This window comes from Monopterus albus, unplaced genomic scaffold (genome assembly GCF_001952655.1).
Source record: "Monopterus albus unplaced genomic scaffold, M_albus_1.0 scaffold134.1, whole genome shotgun sequence".
In the NCBI taxonomy this organism is placed as follows: domain Eukaryota; kingdom Metazoa; phylum Chordata; class Actinopteri; order Synbranchiformes; family Synbranchidae; genus Monopterus; species Monopterus albus.
The window spans coordinates 2,435,372-2,462,645 of record NW_018128014.1 but is presented as its reverse complement, the minus strand read 5'-3'; the positions used below and the strand labels follow the sequence as shown (position 1 = coordinate 2,462,645).

At 44.9% G+C, this 27,274-nt stretch overlaps 1 protein-coding gene across 1 annotated transcript in view; it reads left to right on the top strand.

Moving 5' to 3' along the window:
* lrp6 (low density lipoprotein receptor-related protein 6) overlaps positions 1 to 27,274 on the top strand; it is a 40,457-nt gene that overhangs the window by 3,957 nt on the left and 9,226 nt on the right. Inside the window, 9 exon segments of the mRNA XM_020613439.1 lie at positions 4,854 to 5,250; positions 12,138 to 12,335; positions 13,102 to 13,298; positions 14,201 to 14,332; positions 17,679 to 18,075; positions 18,194 to 18,365; positions 24,804 to 25,020; positions 26,381 to 26,670; positions 27,083 to 27,274. Coding sequence (XP_020469095.1) covers positions 4,854 to 5,250; positions 12,138 to 12,335; positions 13,102 to 13,298; positions 14,201 to 14,332; positions 17,679 to 18,075; positions 18,194 to 18,365; positions 24,804 to 25,020; positions 26,381 to 26,670; positions 27,083 to 27,274 — 2,192 coding nt within the window.

The window sequence follows — 27,274 nt, the reverse complement described above, 5'->3', positions numbered from 1 at the left end:
TGCATACAGAATTGTCCAGTGCAAAAAATCGCACACAATTGCTGAGCAGCTCATTCTCCCTGCTGCTGTAGACATGGTGTCGATTATGCTGGATAAGAAAAGTGCAGCAAAATTGAAAACTATCCCTCTGTCAAACGATACAATTGCACTTATATTTTATCAGTTTTGAACTTGGTGTTATTTGATATTTCAATACATTTGAAATGTAAAAATTGGCCGATTTCATTTTTTGACAAGTGGGGCTTGAGAATTCGCCCACCCTCTTAAGAGGGGAATGACAAAAAATGTTTGAGAACCACTGCATTAGATCTTTAATATGCTGCCATGTTCAGGTGTTTTATTCAGTTCACTGTGATAGAAAACCAGTGAATGCAGGAGCTCTCACATTTAAGAAGAGGACAGGTGTGTTTGGTGTGAAAACACAACCTGAACGTGTGTGTGACCGACTGTTACTCTCCAGGAACTAGAAGCTTCTGATATTCCAACCATCATTTTCATTACTGTTAAATGTGTTTCTGAGTGCAGTGAAAACAGGCCGGCAGTGGGAGCTGAGGCTCGCCGTGACTCCTTCTCTGATCTCATGTCGTTGTGTAGCTCTGGATGTGTTAAACTGTGGGTTAGGCCAAGAGCCAAGATCCAGCAGAGAGTCCCCGGCTGATCCTCGCTTCCCCAGCCCCACATCACACACACACACACGATTCCAGGCTGACCATATGCTGTACTCTTTTCTTAAAGCTGATTCAGGGTGGTTCAGCACTGTGGAATTCCTGAGCAGATATCAGACAGCATCACATGTCAACACCAGGAAGCCACAGATTATCACTTAATGATACTTATCTGCTGGTGAAAGAGCCCAGGGGTCTCCTGAAGCAACAGATGGGACTTGCAGTACTCACAGAAACCAAGGTGCTAGTGGAGTCCAAGAAGCTATGGAAGCTTGGGAAGGGAAGGCAGGACTTGGTCCAGGCTGGGAGTGTGTCAGTTATCTGGGTAACATGCTGCTCAGCCTCTGTAGGAAAGGATAAGCCAGGGAAAGGAGGCTCCGACGGATTGTCGAACCTCAGATCCAGGAGGAGCAACGTGGACTTTGTCCTGGTTCTGGCCCAGTGGAGCAGCTCTTTGAGGAGTTTGGACATCTGTAGGGAGCTTGAAGTAGAGCCGCTGCATCTAAAGGAGCCAGAAGAGGTGGTTTGGACATCTGATCGGTCAGAAAACATTGCTGGGGAGGGGGGTGGATGGGTTGGACCCCCAGTAGGACTGAGAAAGGTCCAGTCTTTATGTTCATGTTTTTGTTTTTTCTGTTTGGAAGTCTGTTTTCATCCAGTAAACTCAACCAGGGCACCAACTAAGCAAAATCAATCCTAAACAAATGGAATAAATATTGTTTGAAGGCCACGATATGCTAACCCCTGGACATAGGAATAAAGCTTAACCTCTCACACTAAGGTGGCGTATTTGAAACATATTAAAGCTCCAAACACTGCTTGGGGTTTTATGACGGAGGTATTCACTCAGTAGTTGACTACCATGACCCTGCAAACAGAGTTCCCGGCAGACCTCCCTCTTACATGTTATTAATTCAGGACAAGACCTCAAATCCTCCCAACTAATAACAACCTGCAGTTATAGGCAGCTACCTCCTTATACCTTCAGTTGTTATTTCTAATGAGAAACCTTTAGGAACCAGTATACTCTGGCTCTTTGAGCAAGTGTTACATTTTGTCTGAAAAACCCATAAAAGCTGTGACACTGGCCACTTAAGGCCTTATTTCCTTTGCACAGTATTTAGTTGACATAAGTTGTTCTCTAAGATGGGACATTTGAGTTATAATGTAAAGAGTAAATAATTAACTATTTTATTTAAAATATCTGTCTATTTTAAATAACTGTCTAAAAATTATATCAGTAATTTAATGTTAATGATCAGTCATCACTGATTTTCTTTTCAGGAATTGGCTACATTCAAACTACTAGTATTATAGTCTGAGTTACCAATTATACACAGCTTTAAACACTCAAAAGTGTATACCCATACTAAAATCATGAGAATAATAGTAATATAGTATTAACTGACTCAATAAAAAGAGAAAGTTGAACCTTTTTAGAATTTTATATTGATTTTAAAAGAGTAACAGCACAGCAGTAAGCAATAACGCAAAATGTTAAAATCATAAACAGTCATTTTGATTGGCTTACAATCTAAATGCGTCAACAACTTCTGTTTCTAAATCTCAATCTAAACTATCAAACTGATTAAAATCATCACACTTGGCCTGCTTGTCTGCAATACGGGTCTTCTGGAACGCAGAAAAACAACCGAACAGAGCCTCCGGCAACAACTGTGAAGGGCTCTCCTGTTCCTCTTTTTGCCAGGGTTTTTGTGACATAGGGTTAGCCCTTCCATCCAACCAGATGCCACATTTTCCAGTCTTGACCTTATTTTGGCATGCAAAGTCTTGTTTCTCAGAACTATTGCATATCTTTTACTGTCAAGGCTCAGTCCACTGGCCTTTAACTGGTCTCCACCCTACTGTGATTCAGCATAATCTACTTATCTTTTCTCGAAAAAAAAGAAATAAATTCTAATGGCAAAAAAAAAACAAGAATCTCACATCATCACATTTAACTAAACCATCAGAATTGCACACTGTTGCACAAACTATCAATGCATTAAAATAAAAACATTGACTAAACATTGATTAGACATTGATTAAACATTATCAATCAAATCTTTACCATCATTTTTACTTTTCAATAAACTTTCTCTTTTTATTTTTTCTTTGACACACGCACACTACCCGCAGTTCCTCTTTGTAGGGATGTGTGCACTATTGCCCTTTTTCTGGCTCAGCATCATTCACTTTTTTAATATAGATTCTCTCTGAATGTAAAATCACTTTTCATTACTTTTTTCCATACCAACATTTCTTATTTTAGCCTTACATATCTAAATACACTTATTGAAACAAACTACACGAGTCATCTTACGATTACCCTTACTTACTAAATAACTTTCTACTCTATGCATTTCAGTTTCAGCTTCATCATTCTCTCTCTTCCAACTTTGCTTGCTGTTTCCCCTTGGCACCTCGAAATCGGGTTTTGCGTACCACTCGTCCACTACCACATATTCCACATCTTCATCCATCTCTTCATCATTACCATTCATTCCTTCTTCATCCTCCAAGTCTGCCATTCTATTTGCCATTGGTTGCGGTGTAATGGGAGAGTACAAGTTGACTCATCCATATACTCTTCTTCCTGCTCTGGGACTGTTCCTGTCACCAGTGTGCTTTCCTTTGAGAGTAACACTTCACCATCTTATTCTGGCTTGTTGTCTCTTTGGTCTCTTCCTCCTTGAATAGTGGACATTCAAGTAGTTCTTGTAAATATTCTTGTTGTTCTGGTGGGACTTCTAATTGTAAAGAAGACAGTCTGTTTGATGGTGCACTGCAGCTCCACCTGATAGGTCATTTCCAGATCATCAAAGGTCAGTGCTGCCTCAGTGGTCTGTGTTTCCTGGTTCTCTCCGGGACCCGTTTTTACAGCTTCGCTGACAATATATAAGGGGTTAGATATTAGGGCTGTACCCAACTTAGCATTTTGTCAGTCGGCTCTTCAGTGTGACTAGTCAACAATTTGTTCTTTTTCTCTCTTAATTTTTTTTAATTACATATATAGTCCAGAAAGTCAGAAAATGAACTGGTATGAATTTCAGTAATGTCACCCACAATAACAACAATGTTTAAATGCAAAAGAGTGACAGGATCATGTTTCTGAGCATTTAAAAATCAATAAAAGACAGCTGCATATGATGCAATAGTTAAATTGCGACCCCTTTAAATCGACGTATCCAACGTTGGGCTGCCGTATGGAGTTGTCGGAATAACGAGACAGGCAGCACACTTAGATTTCTGTTGAAACAATGCGCTTATATGCAGTTTTTTTCTTCTAAGATGTGGTTATAGCTGAGTTTACCAACAGGTTTAAGCTTCTTCTGTCATAAAACCACAGTGAATGTTGTTACCGTGCATTTGATGTGCGCCAGCTTGCGCTGCAAACAGTTTCTCTTATTTACAATTCCTCAATGAAATGTTTTCCCCCTGCATTTTGTTAGTTTCCTAGTCCCATTTTGATGGCTGTGCGTTGCACTGTAACGGAGATGGGTAAACAAAACCAGCCACCTTGTTGGAGGGTATGCGTGTGTGTAGAGCAGTCGCCGGCGATTGGTTAAATGTCGGCATCTTCACACCTCAAGCATTAGCATTACAAGCACGTGTAAACACACAGCTGACTGTGTGTGTGTGGGGGGGGGGAGCAGCCCCTCCCTCCTAAAAACAAACCACAACAGAGAAAACACAGTGGAAAAAGAAAGCAAGGCGGTCGGCGTCAACCCCGGAGGCTATGCTCAGTGATGGTTAAGTACTGGGTTTATGGCTCATTAGGGTTTGGTAGTGGAAACACAGCTATAAAATTATATTAATTTATACAAATTTCATCTTTATGTGGCTTGTACCTTAATGTATGGACAGTGTCACCACTGAAGTGCATATTCCCCCAACCACAGGGGGAAGTACTGAGCAAACGGCTGCTTGGCACCAAAATGAGGAGAAGACGACGACAAACTATGGCTAGGGCTGAATAAAATACATTAAAATATAAACAAAGACTTTACTAGAAGAGTCTCAGCCGACTGACTAATAGCTCGGCTATTCGACTGTTTGGGGGCAGCCACATTATAAATGATAGAGACTCTTGCAGGAAGATTCTTGGCCTGTTTTCCATCTCCACAGCTTAAATGGTGTATTTTGGTTGTTTTTCACTGTATCACACATTGTTTTCATCTCTTCCAGCTGTGCCGTTACTGCTGTATGCAAACCGGCGTGACCTTCGGCTCGTGGATGCGGCACATGAAAAGGCCAACGCCACGGTGGTGGTGGGAGGGCTGGAAGACGCTGCTGCCGTGGACTATGTCTATTCTCAGGGCCTCATCTACTGGAGCGATGTGAGCGAGGAGGCCATCAAACGCACAGTGTTCAACCAGTCGGGAGCCAGCGCAGTCCAGACAGTGTTGCCGGGTCTGGCCTCTCCAGACGGTCTGGCCTGTGATTGGTTAGGGAGTAAACTTTACTGGACGGACTCAGAAACAAATCGGATTGAGGTGGCGGAGCTGGACGGGTCTTTAAGGAAAGTTTTATTCTGGCAGGAGCTGGACCAGCCAAGGGCCATTGCTCTGGATCCAGAACGAGGGTGAGTCTGACTTTCAGCAGTTAATGTTTTCACTTCAAACTCTTGTATTATCACTGTGGAGGAAAGCTCAGTGACTGTTTGGGGTTAAAAAAAAAAAAAAACGTCTCCGCTGGTCAGATCTGTGTGAACACTGGGCAGCGTTTCACTCTGTGTTGCACCTGAATGCACCTCGAGGCTTTGGCTCCTGAACAACAGGAGGAGGGCGTGTTTGTACTGCTTTGTTTGGAACTGGTCCTCGGTCAGATTGGGTTGCAGGGTTGCTGAGCTGCTCCTCCAGCAGGCTGCCGTCAATCAGATTTCCCTGGAAATGGAACACCAGTGGCACTGTTGAGAACTTTTTCCTGTGTTGTGAAGACGAGGAGCTCAGCACTGTCTTGTACATATCAACTAGAGAGGGCATCTGCAGCAGGAGTTTCAGTTGATAGACGTGTAGTTGTTCCTAATAAACTGAGTGTAGACTGCTGCACCCCTCCTGTGTTGTGCCTGTAAGCTCATGCAGCACACTGGCTTCATGTGTCTTTTCAGTTTGGCTGCTTGTGTTTTTCTCAGGAGTCCAACGGAGAGTAGCTGCTGTTTATTTCAGGCTCTGCTCCACCTGCTGAGACTGTCACACTGCACTCGGAGTGTACCACACACTCTCCTCTTCCCGTCCTTCATTATCGTGTTTTCAGCGTTGGATTAGGATGTAAATCCATTAGGACTCACATAAAAGAGGCCTGTAATGTATTCATTAGTTTTATTTAAATGTGAGGCTGTCGCTCTCCCTCTCCCGTCTTTCTTCCTTTCCTCTCCTGGGCCTCTATTCATGGAGACTCTTCCTTCTCAGTGTTTGATCCCCCACAGTGTTGGAGATAAAAGTCACACTGAGCCACTCCCTGGAACTGGAGCCTGATCTTAGTTCGTTCAGAATTGTACTCTTGTTTATGTCGGATGAGGTTTGGAGTCAGAACACTGGGACCAACATCTGGAGTGTAGCACGGGTTTTGACTTTGGCCTCACAGCGCCGACTGAGTGTTGGCCATTATTAGCTGAATACAACATAAAGTTGTGAGCCTACATGTGATCAGTGCAATCACAGTATGTGTTGATGAAACACATCCAGTGATATCACACACCACTGAAGGCTTCAGCCTGATCAGTAGTGAACATGTAAGTTTTACATAAATATCCACGTACGATTTAACAGACCCGTTAACATCAGAAAGAGCGATCACCTTGGCTTAGTTGTTGTCTTTTGTGTTTGAAGCCTGTTTACCAGTGTGCTTTCACACCTTGTTTAGTGGGGCCAGTAGGTTCTGTTGCACTTGTCCTTTTGGGTCAGTGTGTTTGTGCCGGTGTGAAGGCTCAGCATGACTCAGCCGCTGGACGGAGCCATGTGAGATGGAGCCTCTTGTGCTGCTTTAGCATCCACCAGACAAACTACTCAGGGTTGACAGGGTTCAGGTTTGATAAATAGACTTGTAATTGGATTCTGGTGAGCACTTTCAGAGAACATTCCTGAACCCGTGGTTCAGTAAAGTGCATTCTCGCCACTGATGATGCTGGATGACATCAGTGAGTTACCTGTCAGTCCAGGTGACTGCATATTCATTCCAGACAGACCAGCACTCAAAGACAACAGTGGATCTTTGTGTTGTTTTTCCTGTAGTCTGAGCTACAGGTGTGAACGTGACCTGCATTGAGACTAAGGTGTCTGTTGTGATGAAGGCTACATGTTGGCAGGATGAATGCAGTGTGGAACAAAGCTGGGATTGCACACTTGTACAAACAACTACCCCAGCCCTGATTTCATCAGTCACACCCCCTGCTGCGTGTGTGTGTCTTCTTGGTCGTTAGCATGACTGCAACACAAACTGAGGCTCCTCCAGTGATGCATGAAATGTGTTGCATACTGTCCTGTTTTCAGTTTTTTTTTCTTGGTTGCGTGCGTTTCACAAAGGCTCATTGTTGCTGCAGCAGCTGTTTTATTTTTCCAACAGTGGCTGAGCCAGAGGAAGGTGCTGCAGCAGCAACATGCCAACTGCACAGCTTCATGTTCTGATGTTCACACAGAGGAGAGGGTGAGGACTATTTTAGGCAGTTTGCTCAGTAAGAACTCCTGTCTTATTCTCCTTACTTCAGGGTTAATTAACACAAAATTAATCTGTCATTCTGCAAGAAAATGCGGAACATTTGCGGCTTCTCAAATGAGAAGATCTGGTGCTTTTGTGTGTCATGTGGTCATAAACGTACCTCTTTGGATTGTGGACTGTTGGCAAAGAAAAACAAGCAGTTTGAATGACTCTCCGTAGGCTGTAGGAGATTAGCAGTTCCAGACCTTAACTATTGTTAAGGACAATAAAGCTGCAGCCCTATTAAAACGTGTAGCAGCTAATGGACTGGACTGACTGTGTAACTGGAAAAGTGGAGGAACAAAAAAGAAGTAGAGTAAGTTTTGTTTTGAAATGTTTTAAATGGATGGATACTTATAACACAACAAAAGTAAAAACCAGGACATACCAAGACAAAAAGCAAAACCAAGGCTCAGCCTGTTAATGAGCACAAGTCTTTAATCTGAGTAAATGTTATGAAGCTGTTAAAGAGGAACACGTACTGTGAGGACGTCAGGCCTGTCCAGGATTAGTTGCTCCGCATATTGTCCGGCTGCAGCCAGGTTCAGTCTGTAGCAGTGCAGCAGAGAATCTGGTTCTCCAAATCCACGGTGGAACGCACAGCTGGACTTGGTTCAACTGGGGTGATTAACGCATCAAGTACCAAACACAATGCAGCTCTTGTGGTGACGGGCTGCGTTGGGTGCATGCTATTTCCCTGGCTGGCCACATTGTTGAGACTGAAAAAATCACCTGAATGTTTGGAGTGCTGCAGCATGTCCATCTGCTCTGTGAACACTTGCAGGAGCAGTTTCAGAGATGTGACTATCAGGTTAGTTTTCCTGTGTGAGTTTGTGATGTGCACGGTGAAAAGGCTTCCAGCTCATCTGGTAGTTGCACTTGCTTTGTTTGCGGTGAAACCCAACCAGCTGCTGCGTTTAAAGGCTGTTGTTGCTCCTGGGCAGGCTATCAGTTGGAGCCTTTGTCTTGGACTCAATGGGATTACGTGGAGCGTCCCAGCAGCTCTGTTAGTGGGTCACTCTTTCATCTGGAACATGGCACATGGTGAGACTGGGTACTTACACAGTTGACTCCTAATACTCACCCACTTAAAAGTGATGTCTCCCAGTCTTGCCACTTCATAAACATGTCTGCTCCAGTCACCTAGCGTTTGACAGTATGGGGGTGCTGTTTGTAAAAGTTGAGCTCATTGGTTGAATCATCAGCTGAAAATATGAACATCTGTGTCAGCAAACATCTGGTTCTATGATAAAACATCAAGCTTCATTTAGAAGGCCCTGCTACCTAAGTTGCACACACATTTAACATAACCAGACACCAGGTCACAGGAGAGACCGGCTGTAAAAGTTCCTCACAGCATCTTGGAACTGGGACAGACTGGTTCCCAACAACCCCTACTGGAGTGAGCTGCATCACAGTATGCAAACTTGTTCTCAGGTCCTGCAGAGCAGATCTGGTCATAATGAGGTATCCTGCTTAAATAAACCCGAACTAGTCAGGAAGTACAAGTAAACAATTCGGAGAGATGAGGATCAAACTCCAGGGGCAGTTTTTGGTGACCAGATGAAGACAAGTTGGTCAAAGCATAAGGTCGGTGTCATGTGTATGAACCCAGACCCTGGTGTAGCTCGGTGGGCTGTGTTTGGTAGCTGCTGGAAAACATTGGAGGTCTATGGCACAGACCGGTAAGATAAACCAGGGTGTGGACTGACACATCGCTGTGAGTAGACTGCATTCATTATTGCTGTTAGATTAGATCAGATTAGATTCAACTTTATTGTCATTACCTATGCACAAGTAAAAGGCAACGAAATACAGTTTAGCATCTAACCAGAAGTGCAATAACAGCACTTCTGGTTAGATGCTAAACTGTATTTAGTCTCTGGATGGGATTTGTGCAGAATAACACAAACATGAAAAACCACCAGCAGCATCCTTTCAAACTCCGGTACTGATGTGAGATTTGCAGCTCTGATGATGTAAGCCTGTACTGGATCCATTTCTGCTCTGGGGCTGGTTTTCACCTCTGTAGATGATCCAGTTTTCATCAGCCCCGTGGTCTTCATCTTGCTGTGGTTTCAGCTCTGTTTGTATTTGAAGCCCCTCGTGAAAAGTGCGGCCCCATCGGAGCTAGGACTGAGGGGGAGGGGAGGATGGAGGCTGCTGGTGGGAGGAGGACAGAGTGGCTGTCCAGCTGTGATGGTAATTAAGGCAAACAAAGAGGAGGATTAGCTGCACAGTGGCAACCCCCACCCTCCTACAAACACCCCCACAGCTGATTATTGCCCTGATGTGCGGGAGAACAGTTCGTAGTAAAGTTACTGTGAACATGTAGCTGGGGTTGGTTTGTTAATATAACGTGACTGAGCTGTGTGAGCTTCATCTGGAAGTTTGGCTTTGCTTTCCTTCTACACAGCAGAAGACGGACATGATCATCTGTCACTAAGTACCTCTGAAGATTTGGATCAGTACTGTGAATGCTGCAGCCTTTTAGAAGCTAAAGTGTATAAACCGATACTGTCAGACACCAATAGGTCTCAGTGGTGACTAAGGGTAGAGCCGCACCAAGTCGACATGAAGGACCCAGCAGTGACAAAGGCCAACCTTGTGTGTGTTGCTTCAGCTTTGTCTGGGGCAGTCGGGTTGAAAAAGTGACACTTGAACACAGCACACAGAGGACAGCCAATGGCCAACTAGCACATGCATTCTGCGCCTGCATGACAGAGATAACTCCCTCTACCAGCAGGTGGCAGTGTCTGTGTTCTCCATTCAGAAAGGGAAAGAAGCAGAGCTAGACTGCGAAAGTATAAGCTATAAACAAAGCAGCTTTCGTTCAACACAGCTGCTGTTTATAGCTGCTTCTAATTGATAGTACATCTGGTAAGAAGCTGCAAATGATGATGCTGTTCTCTGCACTTGGTCTTTTGGTTGTGGAAGAAAAAAGGAGGTCGTGGAGGCTAAAAACAAGGCGAAACTGCATTAAATGGGTGAGACCATGGACACTACAGCGATGGGCTGAAGGGGCTTCCCTGAACTCTTCTCTTCTCGTGCATTGATTCGCTAAGATGGACAGCAAATCAGTGGTCTCTCTCTCACCTTTGAGGCCCGAAAAGCCACTGACTAGTGCCAACAGTGCACGACACACTGGGAGGAAGAGCCCCAACAGACGGTGACCGACCATCGGCTTGGTGTTTATCTGCCCTACATCTTCGTCCATGACTAATAAAAGTTTGAATAGGCAAGTGCTGTTAAACTTTGTTCTGGCATTGCTGCTGAAGAAACGGACGAATCTTCATGTTTCACAGAATATTTAGTTACATTAGCTTTTTTTTTCTTTCTTTCTTTTACAAACCGATTAATCACCTGATTATTGCAGGAGAAGTTCCCAGGCAGGACAGGAGGAGCAGTGCAGTGTCTACGGAGTTACTGTAAACTAATTATTTGTGTTGTTGTTGTGTGTCCTGGCCTCTGACTGATGAACAAGCTGCTGCTGGAGTGGGTTCATGTCTGTGCAGAACAATGGCAAAACGCCTTGTTAATAAAATTGTCAGTCTAAGAAAATTAATATCCAGTTTATAACATGAAAAAATGAACTTTTCGTTTTTATTTTCATGATATCTTGTTTTGGTTTTTAGTAACTGGAGTATTTTTTAATAAACAAATCTTTGAAGTGATAACAGGACAAATGTGTCCACACAAAAGCAGTTAAAATGAAACTAATCAGAAACGGAAAAACACTAATAAAGTGCAGCACAAATCAGACACAAACTTTGTTTTCTTTTTAATATATGAACATTTCCTTGATACTTATCAACCCAGTGATCAGAGATTAAAACAGGACGTGTCTGTCCTTCATGTGAACCTGTCCAGATGGTGCAGACCGCTTCTTACCCTGCTAGTACAGCCAATCCACCTGTTGTCTGGGCATCCCTGCCTTGTCTTGCCAGTAAATCCAGTGATGTAAACAGGTGCTCCAGTCTCTACACTCCTCCATCCAGAGCCTGTTTCCTATGTCTAGATGGAGTAAACACGGGCGGCAGCTCCTTGGCCTGCGTCTGCTCTCTTGTCGGTTGCCTAGCAACAGCAGCATCAGTAAGCATACACCATCCACTTGATACTCGACGCCCTCTGTCTGTCTGATTCCACATCCGTCACCCTGGTTCATTCAGAGATGCTGATCCTCTGCGGGGTTCAGGCTCAGCTTGATGTTTAACTTGCACTGAAATGGCTCCTATGTGTTTGCTTTTGCTGCTGCTGTTTCTTCTGCCTGAATGCAAACTGTGTTGATGCCTGTTCGACTCTTGATCGTGTGTTCGCACGCAGGCGGCACACTTTTTTTTTTTTTTTTTTAAAGACTTCATTAGAGTGATTTTAATATTTCACTCACCAGTATGTGTTCTGTAAATCTGCAACCAAGCACATCTTTACAAGCTCGCAGAGTTCAAACCCACGGAACTCCATCTCATTTTCTAGTTAGTGGAAAACACTGGAGTGGCTGATTCATGCATCACATTTCTACTTGATTAATAACTCTTACCTAAATTATTAATCGGTGAACTAAGATTTTGTTGAACACATTTTTGTCATTGACTTCTCAATCAGATTGTTTTCAACTCAATTAGCGTTTCAGCATGATTAGTGAGTGTGTATTTGTATGAAATATGGAGAGTTGCAGTGTTTTCAGGCTTTTCTTCTTGCCGTCTTAATGTTTTTAGCGGACTAGTCCCTGCTCTGACACATGACAGACCGCGAGTGTTTCTCTCTGGTCTCCCTCAGGTACATGTACTGGACAGACTGGGGGGAGATCCCAAAGATCGAGCGGGCAGGGATGGACGGGACAAATCGCTCCATGATCATCGATAAAGACATCTACTGGCCCAATGGGCTGACTCTGGACTACAGCCTACAGAAACTGTACTGGGCTGACGCCAAGCACAACTTCATCCACCGCTCCAACCTGGATGGGTCCTCCAGGTACAGACAGCTGCACCTGCATGTTGACAGGCCAGACACCTGAGATATTCCTAGAATGAGTAAAATGACTGTTTGTTTTTATCTTAACAGACCGAAAGACCAAACAAGATTTTGCAGTTATGGCAATCCAAACTGAGACTAGCTCAGGAGGCTAACAGGCTCTATCCTAAGTCATTTTCAATGGAGTAAAAATTTCTGCTCTGTTCTTTTTGTTTCCACACACAGACAGTGAAGATTTCAAGCTGTGTTTGGTCCTTGTGTGGACTGCTGTACTAGAACATGGTAGCAAAATGTCATTTACCAGAATGAAAGTTTACTGTCCAGAGATTCTGCACATTCTCTGCTGAACTTATAGCTTTAAGCAGGCTTTAGCATGTAGGCTTTAAAACATTAATTTAATGAAGGACTAGTGGCCCCAGAAGGAGTTTGGTGCTTAGTTTTGGCATTTCCTTCAATACAACATTCAAAAGGAGCACAGCAGCCTGGTGTTTGCTGCGGGGAATCCCACTGAGGTTAGAAGCCTCTGACCAAGACAGCAGTGTGAACTGTAGTCCTGCAATAGAGCGGCAGCAGACATGCACCTTACAGCCAGATGAGACATCTTCACGTTTCTATGATGCGTCAGCAGTGTGTTGACGTTAATGAATCTGAGCCATGAGCTGTCAGACACCCATTAGACAGCCTCAGCTAATTTGTGTCCAGGTTACCTGTTCAGTGGGCAAGGAAATGTGCAGCTTCACACCTGTGTTGCATTGTGTGCTTTCAGGGAGGTGGTGGTTAAAGAAGGGCTGCCTCACCCCTTCGCCCTCACCCTGTATGAAGACACTCTGTTCTGGACGGACTGGAACACCCACTCCATCCACTCCTGCAGGAAACAGACGGGAGCCGAGCAGCGCGTTGTGCACTCTGACATCTTCTCCCCCATGGACATCCACGTGTTCAGCCCCAAGAGACAACCCGCCTGTGAGTTCAGACGCCCTTCGTCTGCTGCTGTTTCATCAGTGACACGCTCCTGAACAGGGGCAGTTATGTGACCAGTCTGGCTGGTGTTAGCTGAGATTTATGTCGACATCTGTGAATTCAACCGCTTTATTCATGTCAGGGTGGCAGAACATCAAAATGTAAAACCCAGGATCAGAAGCTACCTATTCAAAACAATAGTTCAGCATTTTGACAAATAACGGTCGGTGATGCTCCTGGAAGTCTTGTTGTCAGTGCTAGTACCAGTGTACCGACAGATACTGGTGGTTGGATCCACCACCATGAAATAGTCCTGTCATCTAATGCCCCAGCGCTGAAAACCAGACTGTATGGTTTTCACTCCTGTTTTAATCAAACCAGATGTTAACCAGTGCCAAGTTTGTCTGATCTAGTTAGTTTAATCTGTACACAGACAGAAACCAGACTAGCTGCTTCCCTGTTCTACTAAGCTAACCATGTTGTGTCTCCGGGTTTGGACTGAGCACAGACATTAGGTTAATTATCTCAACATCTCACTGTTTAGAAAGAAAGATGGTAAGACTGGCTCCAGAATGTTTAACTGTTCCTTTAAGAGGCTGAAATGTTACCGCCTTTTGATGAAGAATGAATTCACACAAATTCATTCACTGTTTTCAATTGGTGCTGAAACTCATGGTGTATTGGCACTAGTATCAGTCAACATTGATTGATCAGTCACTCGCCAGAAAATGAATCACCAGCCTTTCTGATAACCCGTTCATCATTTCAGCAGCATTAGATGTTTTCTTGCTTTCTGTCACATTAAGGTCAATACGTTTGGCTCTGGATCAGTGGCCAGACAAAACACAATGCTTGCATAGCTCAAAGCTTCGGTTAACGTGAGTCTTTCTGTTTCCTGTCTGCAGTGAGCAGTCCGTGCTCGCTGAAGAACGGAGGATGCTCCCACCTCTGTCTCCTCTCTCCAACAAAGCCCTACTATCAGTGTGCCTGTCCCACTGGTGTCCAGCTGCTGGAGGATGGGAAGACCTGCAGAGACGGTGAGTTCATCAGCAGCACTGTTCCTGTCTCGCCGAGGCTGTGGACTGACTGGTGCACATTTAAAACAAACTCTCACTGGGGAAGTGTCGGTAGTCTGTTACTTACAGTGGGGCAAATAAGTATTTGATACACTGCTGATTTTTCAAGTTTTCCCACTTACAGATAATGGACAGTTCTGTAATTTTCATCGTAGGTACACCTCAACTGTGAGAGACAGAATCTACAAAAAAAATTCCAGAAAAATCACATTGTTAGATTTTTAAATAATTTATTTCCATTTTATTGCATGAAATAAGTATTTGATACAATAGAAAGATAGAACTTAATATTTGGTACCGAAATGGGCCTGTGGCTGGGCAACACAGAGTTTCAGCTCCCTCCATAGATTTTCTATTGGGTTCAGGTCTGGAGACTTGCTATGCCACTCCAGGACCTTGAAATGCTTCTTACGGAGCCACTCCTTAGTTGCCCTGGCTGTGTGTTTGGGGTCATTGTCATGTTGGAAGACCCAGCCAGGACCCATCTTCAATGCTCTTACTGAGGGAAGGAGGTTTTTGTCCAAAATCTCACGATACATGGCCCCATTCATCCTCTCCTCAATATGGTGCAGTCGTCCTATCCCCTTTGCAGAAAAGCACCCCCAAAGCATGATGTTTCCACCCCCATGCTTCATGGTTGGGATGGTGTTCTTGGGATTGTAGTCATCTTTCTTCTTCCTCAAGGCACGGCGAGTGCATGCGCTGCAGGATTTTAAGCCATGACGGTGTAGTGTGTTACTAATGGTAACCATTGAGACTGTGGTTCCTGGTCATTGACCAGACCCTCCCATGTAGTTCTAGGCTGATCCCTCACCTTTCTCAGGATCATTGATACTCCATGAGGCGAGATCTTGCATGGAGCCCCAGTCCGAGGGAGACTGACAGACATCTTGATTTTCTTCCATTTTCTCATAATCGCGCCAACAGTTGTTGCCTTCTCACCAAGCTGTTTACCTGTTGTCCTGTAGCCCATCCCAGCCTTATGCAGGTCTACCATTTTGTCCCTAGTGTCCTTAAACAGCTCTTTGGTCTTGCCCACAGTGGAGAAGTTGAAATCTGATAGATTGAGTGTATGGACAGGTGTCTTTTATACAGTTAACGAGTTCAAACAGGTGCAATTAATACAGGCAATGAGTGGAGGATAGGAGAGCTTCTTAAAGATGTCAGGGAGGGGTATGACACTCCTGTGAATGTGGAAGAGTGTACCCAGTTTTAAAGAGCCAGTCAGCTGAGGCAGCAGAACAGGTTTTAATGTCTTTCTGTGATTTAAACAGAAACACACACAGTCTTGAGGGATCAAGCAGAAGAGTGGTACTTAAGACGGTCCAAAGTTCCAAAGTCGAAGTCTCTGGCAGGGCAGCAGGGAAGGCAAGGCAGAATCACAGGTTAGTAGAACAGGCAGGATGTCGATCTCAGGTTGGCAGTCAGGCAAGAGGGAGCAGGCTGGATAACAGGTCGTTAGAGCAGGCAAGGGTTTGGTACCAGAAAAGAAGTCGCACGGAAATAATGCTGGAGAGTCTAGACGAGGCATAGAACAATCTGGCAGCTCCTCACACTGTGAGGAGCAAAAGACAAACTATTTTCTGGAATTTTTTTGTAGATTCTGTCTCTCACAGTTGAGGTGTACCTACGATGAAAATTACAGAACTGTCCATTCTCTGTAAGTGGGAAAACTTGAAAAATCAGCAGTGTATCAAATACTTATTTGCCCCACTGTACAATCCATCCATGGCCCCTTGGTTTCACTGGACAGTCCGTTTGATGCCAGTGTCTAAAACTTTTTAACCATCTTGAATTTTAGGAATGATACAGATGTGAGTACTCGAACTCGGAGTATCTGCGTTCTCCTCACAGACCAGCACAGTGCTGGACTGGATGGTCAGGGCACGGTCCAGCAGGAGTGTGCAGGGGATATGCTGGCATCTGTGCTGCAGCCCAGATGTCAGGCTGAAGTTAGTTTGATGATTTACGTCATAAACAGCCGGCATGTTGTTGAAGTTAGTGCCCAGATGAACAGATGAACACAGAGCAGTTGGAGTCATGTTTTAAGGCCTCTTTCTTGCTGTTACTGCAGAAATACCTTTAAGTGTGCTGCTCTTTTAAGGATAAATTGCTCACCTATAAATTGTAAAATGTGGAATTTTGAAGCGAAAACTTGGCAGAGGAAACTTCTTATCTGGACTTTGCCTTCAGAAACACTTGAGTGGAAACCGAAAAAAGATCCACATATTTCCTGAACTGCTAAGTTTGGAGATCAACTTTTCTTTTCATAAAGAAAAACACAAAAAACCCACTTGTGTAACAAGAATTCAGCCCAAACGGCCAGACTGAATTCATTAGCCTGAGAGAGCTTTGTGTTCCTGCAGGAAGAGAAGCCAGAAAATTCTGTTTCCAACAGCTACCAAACCTCATTCACGTCTTCTCTGATTTAAAAAGTCTGATGATGTGCTTGATGATGTGTTCTCTTCATCATCGTCATCTCCCGACGCTACGAGAGGTTTAAGGTGGCGTTGGGCTGACCTGTAGTTGCCATGGTAACTCCACTCCATCGCCAGGCTGGCTGTTTGAATGGCAGCTCTGGACGGTCCCCTCTCTCTGCCTCTTTTATTTACATTTTTTGGTTCAGTGACCCTCGCCTGCAGAGCAACGGAGGAGCGAAGGCGGGGAAGCTTTTGTGAAAGACAGGATCACATGCTCCCCCTGCAGACAATGCTTCCTTTCACTGCCAGAGTTTAACTATTTCAGCAGAGGTTGTTTTGTTTCTGTGTCTGAGTGAAAACATAGCCAGAGTCTGACCTGAAGGGCTGGAGTTTATTGTTGAGTGCAGCCACGTCTCTCCTTCTCTGGAAACCAGAAACCCTCCTCCAGCATACCACACAATGTTAATTATGGGATGTTAAAACTCTTCTAATTTGTTGCTTTTGTTCAGCTTCACCACAGAAACTGTTTGTTTTACATTCAGTGTTTCATTTCAGTAACTGTCCCCATATGTGCAGCCAAACCGAGCTGAGGTGATTTTTTAGTTTGTCAGTCAACAGAAAATGAAAGAGCAACAACTATTATGCTATTTGAATAATACTCACAATACAAAATACAGCTCGCCTGCTTGCTGGTGCTTTTCTGTGTCATACGTGATAGATCAAGATGTTTGGGTTTCAGGCTGAACTAAGCAACTTGGACTTTTTCTGACGTTTTTCCTCTCCCTGAAAACTTCAGGACACCCACCCCAGACTCATTAGTGATTTGGGTGAACTAACCCTTTAAAGCTGCTGCACTGTTGTTTTCTGACCGTGACGCTCCTCTTCAGGTGCAGCTCAGATGCTGCTGCTGGCTCGACGAACAGACCTGCGGCGAATCTCTCTGGACATGCCAGACTTCACCGACATCATCCTGCAGGTTGACGACATCCGCCACGCCATCGCTATCGACTTTGACCCGGTGGAAGGGTACATCTACTGGACGGACGATGATGTGAAGGCCATCCGCCGCTCCCTGCTGGACGGCAGCGACACCCAGTTTGTGGTCACATCTCAGGTGAGCCACCCTGATGGCATCGCTGTCGACTGGATCGCCCGAAACCTCTACTGGACTGACACAGGCACCGACCGCATAGAGGTGACTCGACTCAATGGGACTATGCGCAAGATACTGATCTCTGAAGATCTAGACGAGCCCAGAGCCATCGTCCTGGACCCGGTGGCTGGGTGAGTCTAGCACCTGGGTTTTTACAAGTTTGGAGAGTCATTATCACACCTTCATCTCCAGCTGATCAGATAAAGTAGCTGCTGTGTGTTTCACTGCCACAAACTCCCTTCTGCTCAGGTACATGTACTGGACTGACTGGGGTGAGGTGCCCAAGATCGAACGAGCTGACCTGGATGGTATGGAGCGAGTGGTGATGGTGAACACCTCACTGGGCTGGCCCAACGGCCTCGCGCTCGACTATGACGAACACAAAATCTACTGGGGAGACGCCAAGACCGATAAGATTGAGGTTGGTGTGTTATTTTTATTGTCATGTGTCAGTTGAGATGAGGTTTACATTCTGTGCGTGTCTGTCTTCACCTGGGAGGAGGATGAGTGCAGGGAATGCTGTGAGTTGTTGTTCTCAGCCTCCCGCTTGTTTCACAGCTGTGCCTTGCTGTGACGGGTTAACTGCTGAACATAACCTCTCACCATGCCAGTCAGTGAGAGGAGGCACACTGATGCTTCCTGTCAGCCTTCAAAGTAAAGTTATGAATCCTCAGGTTTGGCTATTGTGGTGGAAAAAATCACTTATCTACTCTGCATAGATGAGAGATGAACAAATGAGAAAGCATTATTTATCATTCATCATTTTATGAATTTATTAACAACAAACATACAAAGAATACAATTAGTACAGGAGCCTGAACCGTCATGTAGAGTGATCGGAGTCTGACCCGAGCACAGTTAGTGCACGTCTTTTATACAGAGTTAGGTGTTGCTTGCACAGACAAAGGAAAACGGGGTGCATCTGCCAGTGACTGGTTCTGTGTTCAGCTTCTGTCAAATGGATGTTTATGCACAATCAGCTGAAACAGTTACAGAGAAGTGGAAAAGGTTAAGCCTGAGGTCAGCCTGCGTCCCCTATGGATCTTAACCTGCATCAGCTTCACAAGGACACATGGTAAAATGAAGTAGAAAATGGTTATAAAAGATAGATTTGATGTGGTGTCACAGGCAAAAAAGCATCTTTTATTCAGGTGTAGGAATCAAAAACGGCTGAAGTTTTAACAGTACCTGGTGTCTCTGTATCGGTATCTAAACTGGCCCTTTAGTCTCAGGATAAAAATGATTCTAAATGTTCTTTTTCCTTTAACATCTTAATGTTTTGGTTCCGTGCTCAGAGCCAGGTGTGATGAAGTCAGTGAAAGGACTGTCGAGTAATATACTACTGCCCACTAGTACTTGTAAACGTCCTCTGATACTATGCACTGGCACCACTTAACAGCCGCGTTCCATGAACGTCCTGCTGGCTGAGCAGCTCGTGAGGGTGCACAGCCTCCTGTTCTGTTATATTTAATCACAGACAGAAAGTAAATCTCATGAAAATAAAAACTGTCTCTAAGACTACGTTCACACTGCAGGTCTTAATGCTCAGATTGGATTTTTTGCCGAAATCCGATTTTTTTTTTTTGCACTGTTGTTCACACTGTCATTTAAATGCGACTGCCATCTGTCTCGTGTGTGAACAGTATACGGCCCTGAGGTGACCCGCATGCGCAGAAGAGGACGTGATGTCAGACGCAGCGTACTGTGTTTGCGAAAATAAAAATGGATGCGGCTCATGATAGCATGTGCATAGCGATGTACCAGTTAATGTGCAATCGAAATAAAGAAATAATAATAATAATAAGAATATCAAGAAGAAGGAAAGCACAAATATTGCTTATGGCCTCGCCTCCTCCAGCACAGAATTGTGACGTCTGTCGCATTTCAGTGAGATAAAAATCGCATGACTTCAGACTGAAGTCGCATTGCAAAACATCGGATATGTATCCACTTTAGGACCACATATGAAAGTGGCCTGGGCCAGATTTGAAAAAATTGGATTTGTGCTGTTCACACTGTCATAAGGAAATCGGATATGGGTCACATTTGGGCAAAAAGATTGGATTTGAGCCACTTCAGCCTGCAGTGTGAACGTTGCCTAAAGTCACTGCACTTCGGTGGTCAATGTAAATTTTATAGTAGAAACACTGCACTATTAATACGTATCGGTGAGTACTCGTGTTTGTACTCGCTCTGGAAAGCAGCGGTATGGGTGCATCACTAGGGTAGACTTAAAGTTGGAAATACCCAAGCCCCACAGTACATGGCCAAGAAAAGAGAAGAGCTTTACTTTGAATATTTCATAACATTGTCACTTATTTTCTCATCAGCATGTGAACAACCATAAAATTATTAGAAACAGATTTCTGCTTTTACATGAAAAAAAGAAAGCATGACACTTGTCAGTCGGAGCAGCTCTCATCTCTGGACCTCCTCAGTCTCTCACAGAGCTGCTAAACTTTTTCCACATCATGAGTTCAAAGCCACATCAAAGCTCCGGCTCCGACTGTTGAACATCGAGACTCTAATCGCTGCTGACAGTCCAGTTGGAGATGAAAATACGACTCCAGCTTTCTCTTTCTCTGCGGCTTGCATCCTCACGCCATCCAATCACATTTGTGGGGGCTGTATGTTCTGGGCTGCCTATGAGGGGGAGGCATGACCTCACCTGACCCCCCTCCCTGGGCCCCACAGAGGTGACTGTGTCGGTGGTGGTTCAGGTCTCGTTCGGCAGGGGGTATGTAGGGGCTGAGTGGCCTCCTCCCTCCCCCAGGCTTCACTGAGGACCCGGTTTTTGCGGTGAGATCCCACATCTGGTTCCGATTGCGGCCTGCACTCCAGCTGCGGTCGGCTCTGTTTAGAATAGACCTAGAATCTGAAACCGTTGCCGCACTGTAGCCACAACTCCCAAGCCAGCAGAGACCTTTTGGCTGAGGCCATCGTGCTGAGGATGGAAATTTGATTTTATATTTACACAGCCCACGTTTCTCTGACTCCGAGTGTGTGTGGAGGATGTTTCCAAAGATGGCAGCCGGCCATGGAGGGGCTGTGCTGGGAGCAGCGAATCGCATCGCTCCACGCTGTGTGGATCAGTCAACGGCCTGAGCAGATTACAGGCTTCACTGTTTTTATCTGCTCTGTGGATTCCTGACATTTCTTGGCTGTTGATGCTTTGGGTCTGTCTGTGTGTTTCACAGATGTTCAGCGAGTTAACACTTGTTAACATGGCAGGAAGGATTCGGACAGAAAACCTGTGCAGCTTGGATTGGTACTGTTTATCTGTAAACCCAACAAAACCCATCTGTTGTGTTTTCTTGACCGTTTCAACAACTCACTTCAGCTGATTTCACCAAACTCTCATTAAAACACAGACAGAATTTGAAAGAGGGTCATTTTCATCCCTGATCAATCTGCAGATTACTGTGTTAGCCGTGTTGTCTACAAAAAGCCACAGAACACAGTAAAAAATGCTGATATAATTTGCCCCAGACCAAAGTGACGTCTTGAAATGTCATCAATCCAGAAAGCCACGGGTTTTCAGTTTCCTGTGTGACAGAAAAGCAGCAGATTCTCGCATTTCAACAAGTTAGAAACAGCAAATGTTTGACATTTTTACTTAATACATGGTTGAAACAACCTGACGCTGCCGATTAACGTAGCAGCTGTAGCTCCGTCACGGCTCAGAAATGCCTCTGCCCGTCTGCCAAGCAACAGATAGAGCCTGCAGTGATTGGTCGGTTTCTGGTGCCGGTGGAGATTGCTGCGAGTGAGGACAATGTTTAGCAAGTCGAAAAGACTCGGTAATTGGTTCCTTTTCACAAACACACGTCTACCAAAGACCTCTGTGCTGTGAGCGGTCTCATCCCCATCGCATATAGTGACCAGCCAGTGGCTCTTCAGCAGGGTGATAGTGCTGCAGTGTGCAAGCGTCTGCGGCTGTCGGGTGACAACGTCCGAAATGAGCTGTTGTGGCAGTGGATGTCCATCAGTGCTGCAGGAGCAGGACGATCTGCAGCTCACAGAGAGCCAGTCAGGATTTGAACTGAAACTCATCCATCAGTTCTATGCTGCATGTCCAGTTCACGTTAATGTACTTAATTATATTATTAGCAGTGACTGCTGTAGACTGCTGGGAAGTACTGACAACATGTGATAGCACAGTAAATAATTCCAGCTCATGTCTTGATTGTACTTGTCCGGTAGGATCATGAATCAGGAGTTAAAGTTCAGTCATGTACCTGTGTTTATGCTACCCTACGTGTCTAAACACTAATTAATCTGTTAAACTGTTTTGAAAACCGAGTAATTTTGTTATTTTTTTAAGCAAATATGCCAAACATATGACAGCTCCATCTGTGATAACTGACATTGTAGTAGATCTGGGATCTTTGGATTTTGGCCTGGTTTTCATTGGAGTTCACCTTTGTGCTCTGGGAGGGTTTGATGTTGGTTTTCTGTTATTTTATACGTCAGATGATTAGTTGGTGACCTGACAAAATAATGCATATTAATCAGTGATGACACTAATGGTCATTGGTGGCAGAGATGAGCTCACACACTCTGCTCACCGCCCTGGACCGATGACAGAACTGATATCATGGTGACTCCTGCTGCGACCAAGCGTAGCGGGCTTATGACAGAAACCGGATTTCTGCACAGATGTCTGGTCATACAGAATTACATGGAATCACTTTGTTTATTAGAATACTGTAATACTTATGGGGAAAGTGGTCGCAGCCACGGTGAAGGCTGCTGCTAGGCGGTATATCAAGCTTGTAAGATATGTGAGGCGTGTTCCTTATTTTGAAAAGAGAAGACTAATAAAAGGATATTCCACAGTGTGAAATTTATTACGCATTAACGTATCAAAATTAGCACGTGCACATGGATCTTCATTGTTTTGGGAAAACAGAAAAGACTGTCCTCAACTTGTCGGTATACAATATTTGTATGAAAAGGTGCTACTATCTGATTGGTCAAAAACTGTTGGGGAGAAGTCATGGTTTAGACTTAACTCTCCCGTTACTGGTCCTTCGCTCCGTCCGTTCTCCTACGTCCTTTCTACTCCAATCGAAGAGGACAGTGCCCTACGAGGGGGAGGAATACTGATACTGCCTTAATTTCTACCTAGACACTCACTTCTTCCTTTGTTTCTAACTAACTGCTCCATATTAGGCATTGCTTTCCGGTTCCAATTAAAACTGCTCTGCCTGTGTGTGTGCATATGGTTCTACTTTTGAAGTTTTCTCCTCTTCCTGGCTTCAGATCTAATTTCTGTTTACCAACCATAGTGTCCCAGTGAACCCTAATTCCCCTGGGCTCATCTGCTAGGTGGTGATAGAAAAGTAACTGTGGATTCTCTTTGCCAAAGTTGTAAATCTAATGAGATTCAGTGTTTTAGTGAACAAGTCCCTTTGATGTTAAACAGTGCTCCAGTTGGCTAACACAGTAAATATTGACCAGTGATTCAGTGAACACATAGGGTGATATGTAACTATGTGAAATAAAAGTATGTAAACTTATGTATGCTATGAAATAAAAACCTTAAATAATCCTATTCATATCTACTTTAAAACAGAATCACCCTAACAGATATATAGATAGAATTTAAAATGAGGTGTAGGATGAGACAATCATTTTTATCAATACTGATGTTGTATTACCTAGCCCATTTTTTCTGTGAGCTTTTGCATCTCTCCTCTCTCCTACTCCCCGTCAAAGGGTTTTTAAGATTATCTCAGTTTCTGTGCTTGTGAAGTCAGGTCCAGGTTTTGCTGAGCTGGTCCCAGTTCAGTCTGTGGGAGCGCTGCTGCTGCTTTCTGCTTTGTTAAAGTAAGACGTCAAAGTCTGTGAGAGGAAGAAGGAGGAAATGTGGCGACCATGTGCTGCCATTGTTTGTTTGCTCCAGCTGCTGCTTCTAATTAGAGGTGCTGCGATGTGCTGCCAGGTCGCTGAGCACGCTCAGCATCCACACACGCAGTGAGCCCAGCCCCCACCTGCACCCCCACAACGCCAGGCATGCTGCGAGCAGAGGAGCCTGAGACATGTGACCTGTCGCACTTGTCCTATGTTGTTGTGCTTTCAGCTTGACTGAGCCAGAGACTGTGTCTGTGTTGGGTGTCTCCTGATCCAGTTTTAGTTTGGTCCAGTCAGTCTGTCCAGAACCAGCCTGACATGCTGACTGTTTACAGCTCAGTGTTGGCATCTGGTTTTGGGTTAGTGTGCGACTTTCTGCTGAGGTTAACTACAGAATAATGAATAGTAAACAATTTGTAAGGTATAAAAGTGTGCAAGATTTATACAACGTGCGCACAGCAGCAGTGCAGTAATAGTCATGATAACTCAGAGTTAATGGCAGTGTTTCATGTGATGATGTGTAGAAGCATCACACTGTAATGGGACTAGTTGTAAACACTAAAGCAGGAGGACTGAACTCTTGCTGCTTTAACGGCTAACCTTCCAGTTGAACACAGTCTGAAGCAGCTCCGGCCTCTGACGGGCAGTGATGCCTGCCTTTAATTCTGCTGATCACAGAGAGGATGTACCAAAGTTCACCACACCTGCATCTTCACTGTTTACTGCACACATTCTTTTTAATCCATTTCGCAGCCGTTTCCTCATCTTCAGGCTTTATTCCAGTATGTGCTCAGTGTTTTTTTTTTTTGTTTGTTTTTTTTTTCCTGTCCCAGGCAGCATCAGAGAGTTAAGTCAGTTTTTATGCTCACAAACCTGCCTCACAGGGCTTTTCAAGCTCAAACACAAGAAGGTTTGATAGGCATTAAGCCTGCAGAGGTCCTTGTTTCACTGCTGACCTTGGTGCAGGTTCAGTGTCTCACCCTCCCCTCTGTCTGCCTCCCAGGTCATGAACATGGATGGCACAGGGAGACTGGTGCTGGTGGAGGACAAACTTCCTCACATCTTCGGGTTCACCCTGCTGGGCGACTACATCTACTGGACCGACTGGCAGCGCCGCAGCATCGAGCGTGTCCACAAACGCACCGCGGAGAGGGAGTTCATCATCGACCAGCTGCCCGACCTCATGGGCCTCAAAGCCACTTATGTGCACAAGTCCTTTGGTGAGTCCAGAGTCCTGTTCAGCATTACAGACCAGAGCCTGGTCAAAGTCTGCATCAGGTCATCCATTATCTAGACCACTTGGAGGGTCACGGGGGACACTGAGCAGGAGGCGGGGAACACCTGGACAGGTGGCCAGTCTATCACAGGGCTGTTCTTCTGAAGTGTGCCTTGAAACTTTGATGTTTGAGTTTGTTCACTTAAATTTTGGACTAATAATTAGTCTTGTCATTCTAATTTCTTGTTTTGTTCAGTTTTAGTTTAATTGTGTTCTTACGTGATGCTTCTTTACTTAATGCTCCCAACCAGCCTGCTCACAGTGCAATTGACAAATGAGAGCGCTGCAGTCAGCTTTAGACTGAGCAGGAGCTTATCTCGGGATCGCAGACATCTCAGCAAAGCTCCCTGTGCTTGTTTTATTCAGTGGGTGGCGAACAGATAAATATTGCCACCAGCAGGTGACGTGTTTAAGTGTCAGCTAAAAAAATGGACATATTTCCCCCATCCCATCCATCCTTCCTCTGCTACCTCTGACATAATAAGAGGGACCTGAGAAGGAATCTCTCTCCCCCTCTCATTCCTCGTCTCTTCTCTGGACTCTAGGAAATACACTCGTCTGTTTTCTTTACCCTCCACTCCTCAGAGGTTTAGTTTGGTGCAGGATAATAGTTAGTGATTTTGAAGCTGTAAGTATATTTGTCTTGAACACTGTTTGCTGCAAATTTTCATACTGAATCATTTCCAGTAACTCTTCAGTGTTTGCCTCTGATTTGCTTTTTCTGTTTGGATGGGCAAAGCTCTGAAGCAGCAACTGAAATCCAGAAATACATTTTTGTAGCAGGGTCACGGCTCCTTAAAATACCAACCCAGTGCCATGTTCTGATGCACACCGGGCAAAATCAAACACAGTTAATAGTCCTCACCAGATGGTGAGCCATGTAGAAATGGAAATAAAGAAGCAGCATGGTAGAGCCATTTATGTAGCTCAGTGTTGTAAGAAAACGTGCGTGTTCACATGTTTAGTGTAGAAAAATGTAACACATTATGCTTTGTATTTTCAAACTTTTTTCAGATTGAGAACAAACTAAAAAGGCAGTTTCTCTAAATAGGACTAAATTTAGGGTAGAGCTGCTAACGCTAGGCTAAACTCAGATCTAGCATCATGCTGGCCCAGATCCCCCAGTCCTGACCATAACCTACAGCTAGCTACACTGTCGGCATCAGTCCAGCTTCAGCTACAGATATAAACCAACTCTGAAACTGTGAGGTTTTTCTCCACCAGTAAAACACTGAGGGAATTAACTGAAAAGAAAGGTAACACTGAACTGAGCCTTGTTGTTTTGTGTTGACCTCCCTCCCCAGGTACAAACCCATGTGCGGAGAATAATGGCGGCTGCAGTCCCCTCTGCCTCTACAAGCCTCAGGGTGTGCAGTGCGGCTGCCCCATCGGCCTGGAGCTCATCACCGACATGAGTACCTGCATCGTCCCTGAGGCCTTCCTGCTCTTCTCCCGCCACACTGACATCCGCCGCATCTCCCTGGAGACTAACAACAACAACGTGGCCATCCCACTCACCGGTGTCAAGGAGGCCTCAGCACTCGACTTCGATGTCACTGACAACCGCATCTACTGGACCGACATCACTCTGAAGGTGGGTTTCTGACAGGTGTTGGCACAGTACAGACCCCCTTCTGACTGGCTGGGGCCCCACGGCAGGAGTGGCCCCCAGGAGGCACCGGTTTGGGAGCAACTGATGATCTGTCAGTAAATGTTTGTCCACCAGAGGGCACTGATGCTGTACAGGGTCTGGGTTACAGCTATAAAAACACACATTATGCACCTGTCTCAGATGTATTTCTCTTTATATAAAAAACAGCCGATGTAGCATTATCCAATTTTTATTTTTTCCACACACACAAACATTTCTGAGCATGAACAGTCCAGTGTAGGTCGGCTGTGCTTCTTACACTGTGCTATTCCAGTGAATAAGGAGGTGAAACCCAGGAGCAGCTATTAAATCAGGTCCCTGAGTGAACCAGACCTTTGTTCTTGCCGCCCTGCAGACCATCAGTCGGGCCTTCATGAACGGCAGTGCTCTGGAGCATGTGGTGGAGTTTGGTCTGGACTACCCGGAGGGGATGGCGGTGGACTGGCTGGGGAAGAACCTGTATTGGGCAGACACTGGCACCAACCGCATCGAGGTAGCCAAACTGGATGGGCAGCACCGGCAGGGGCTGGTGTGGGAGGGATTTGAT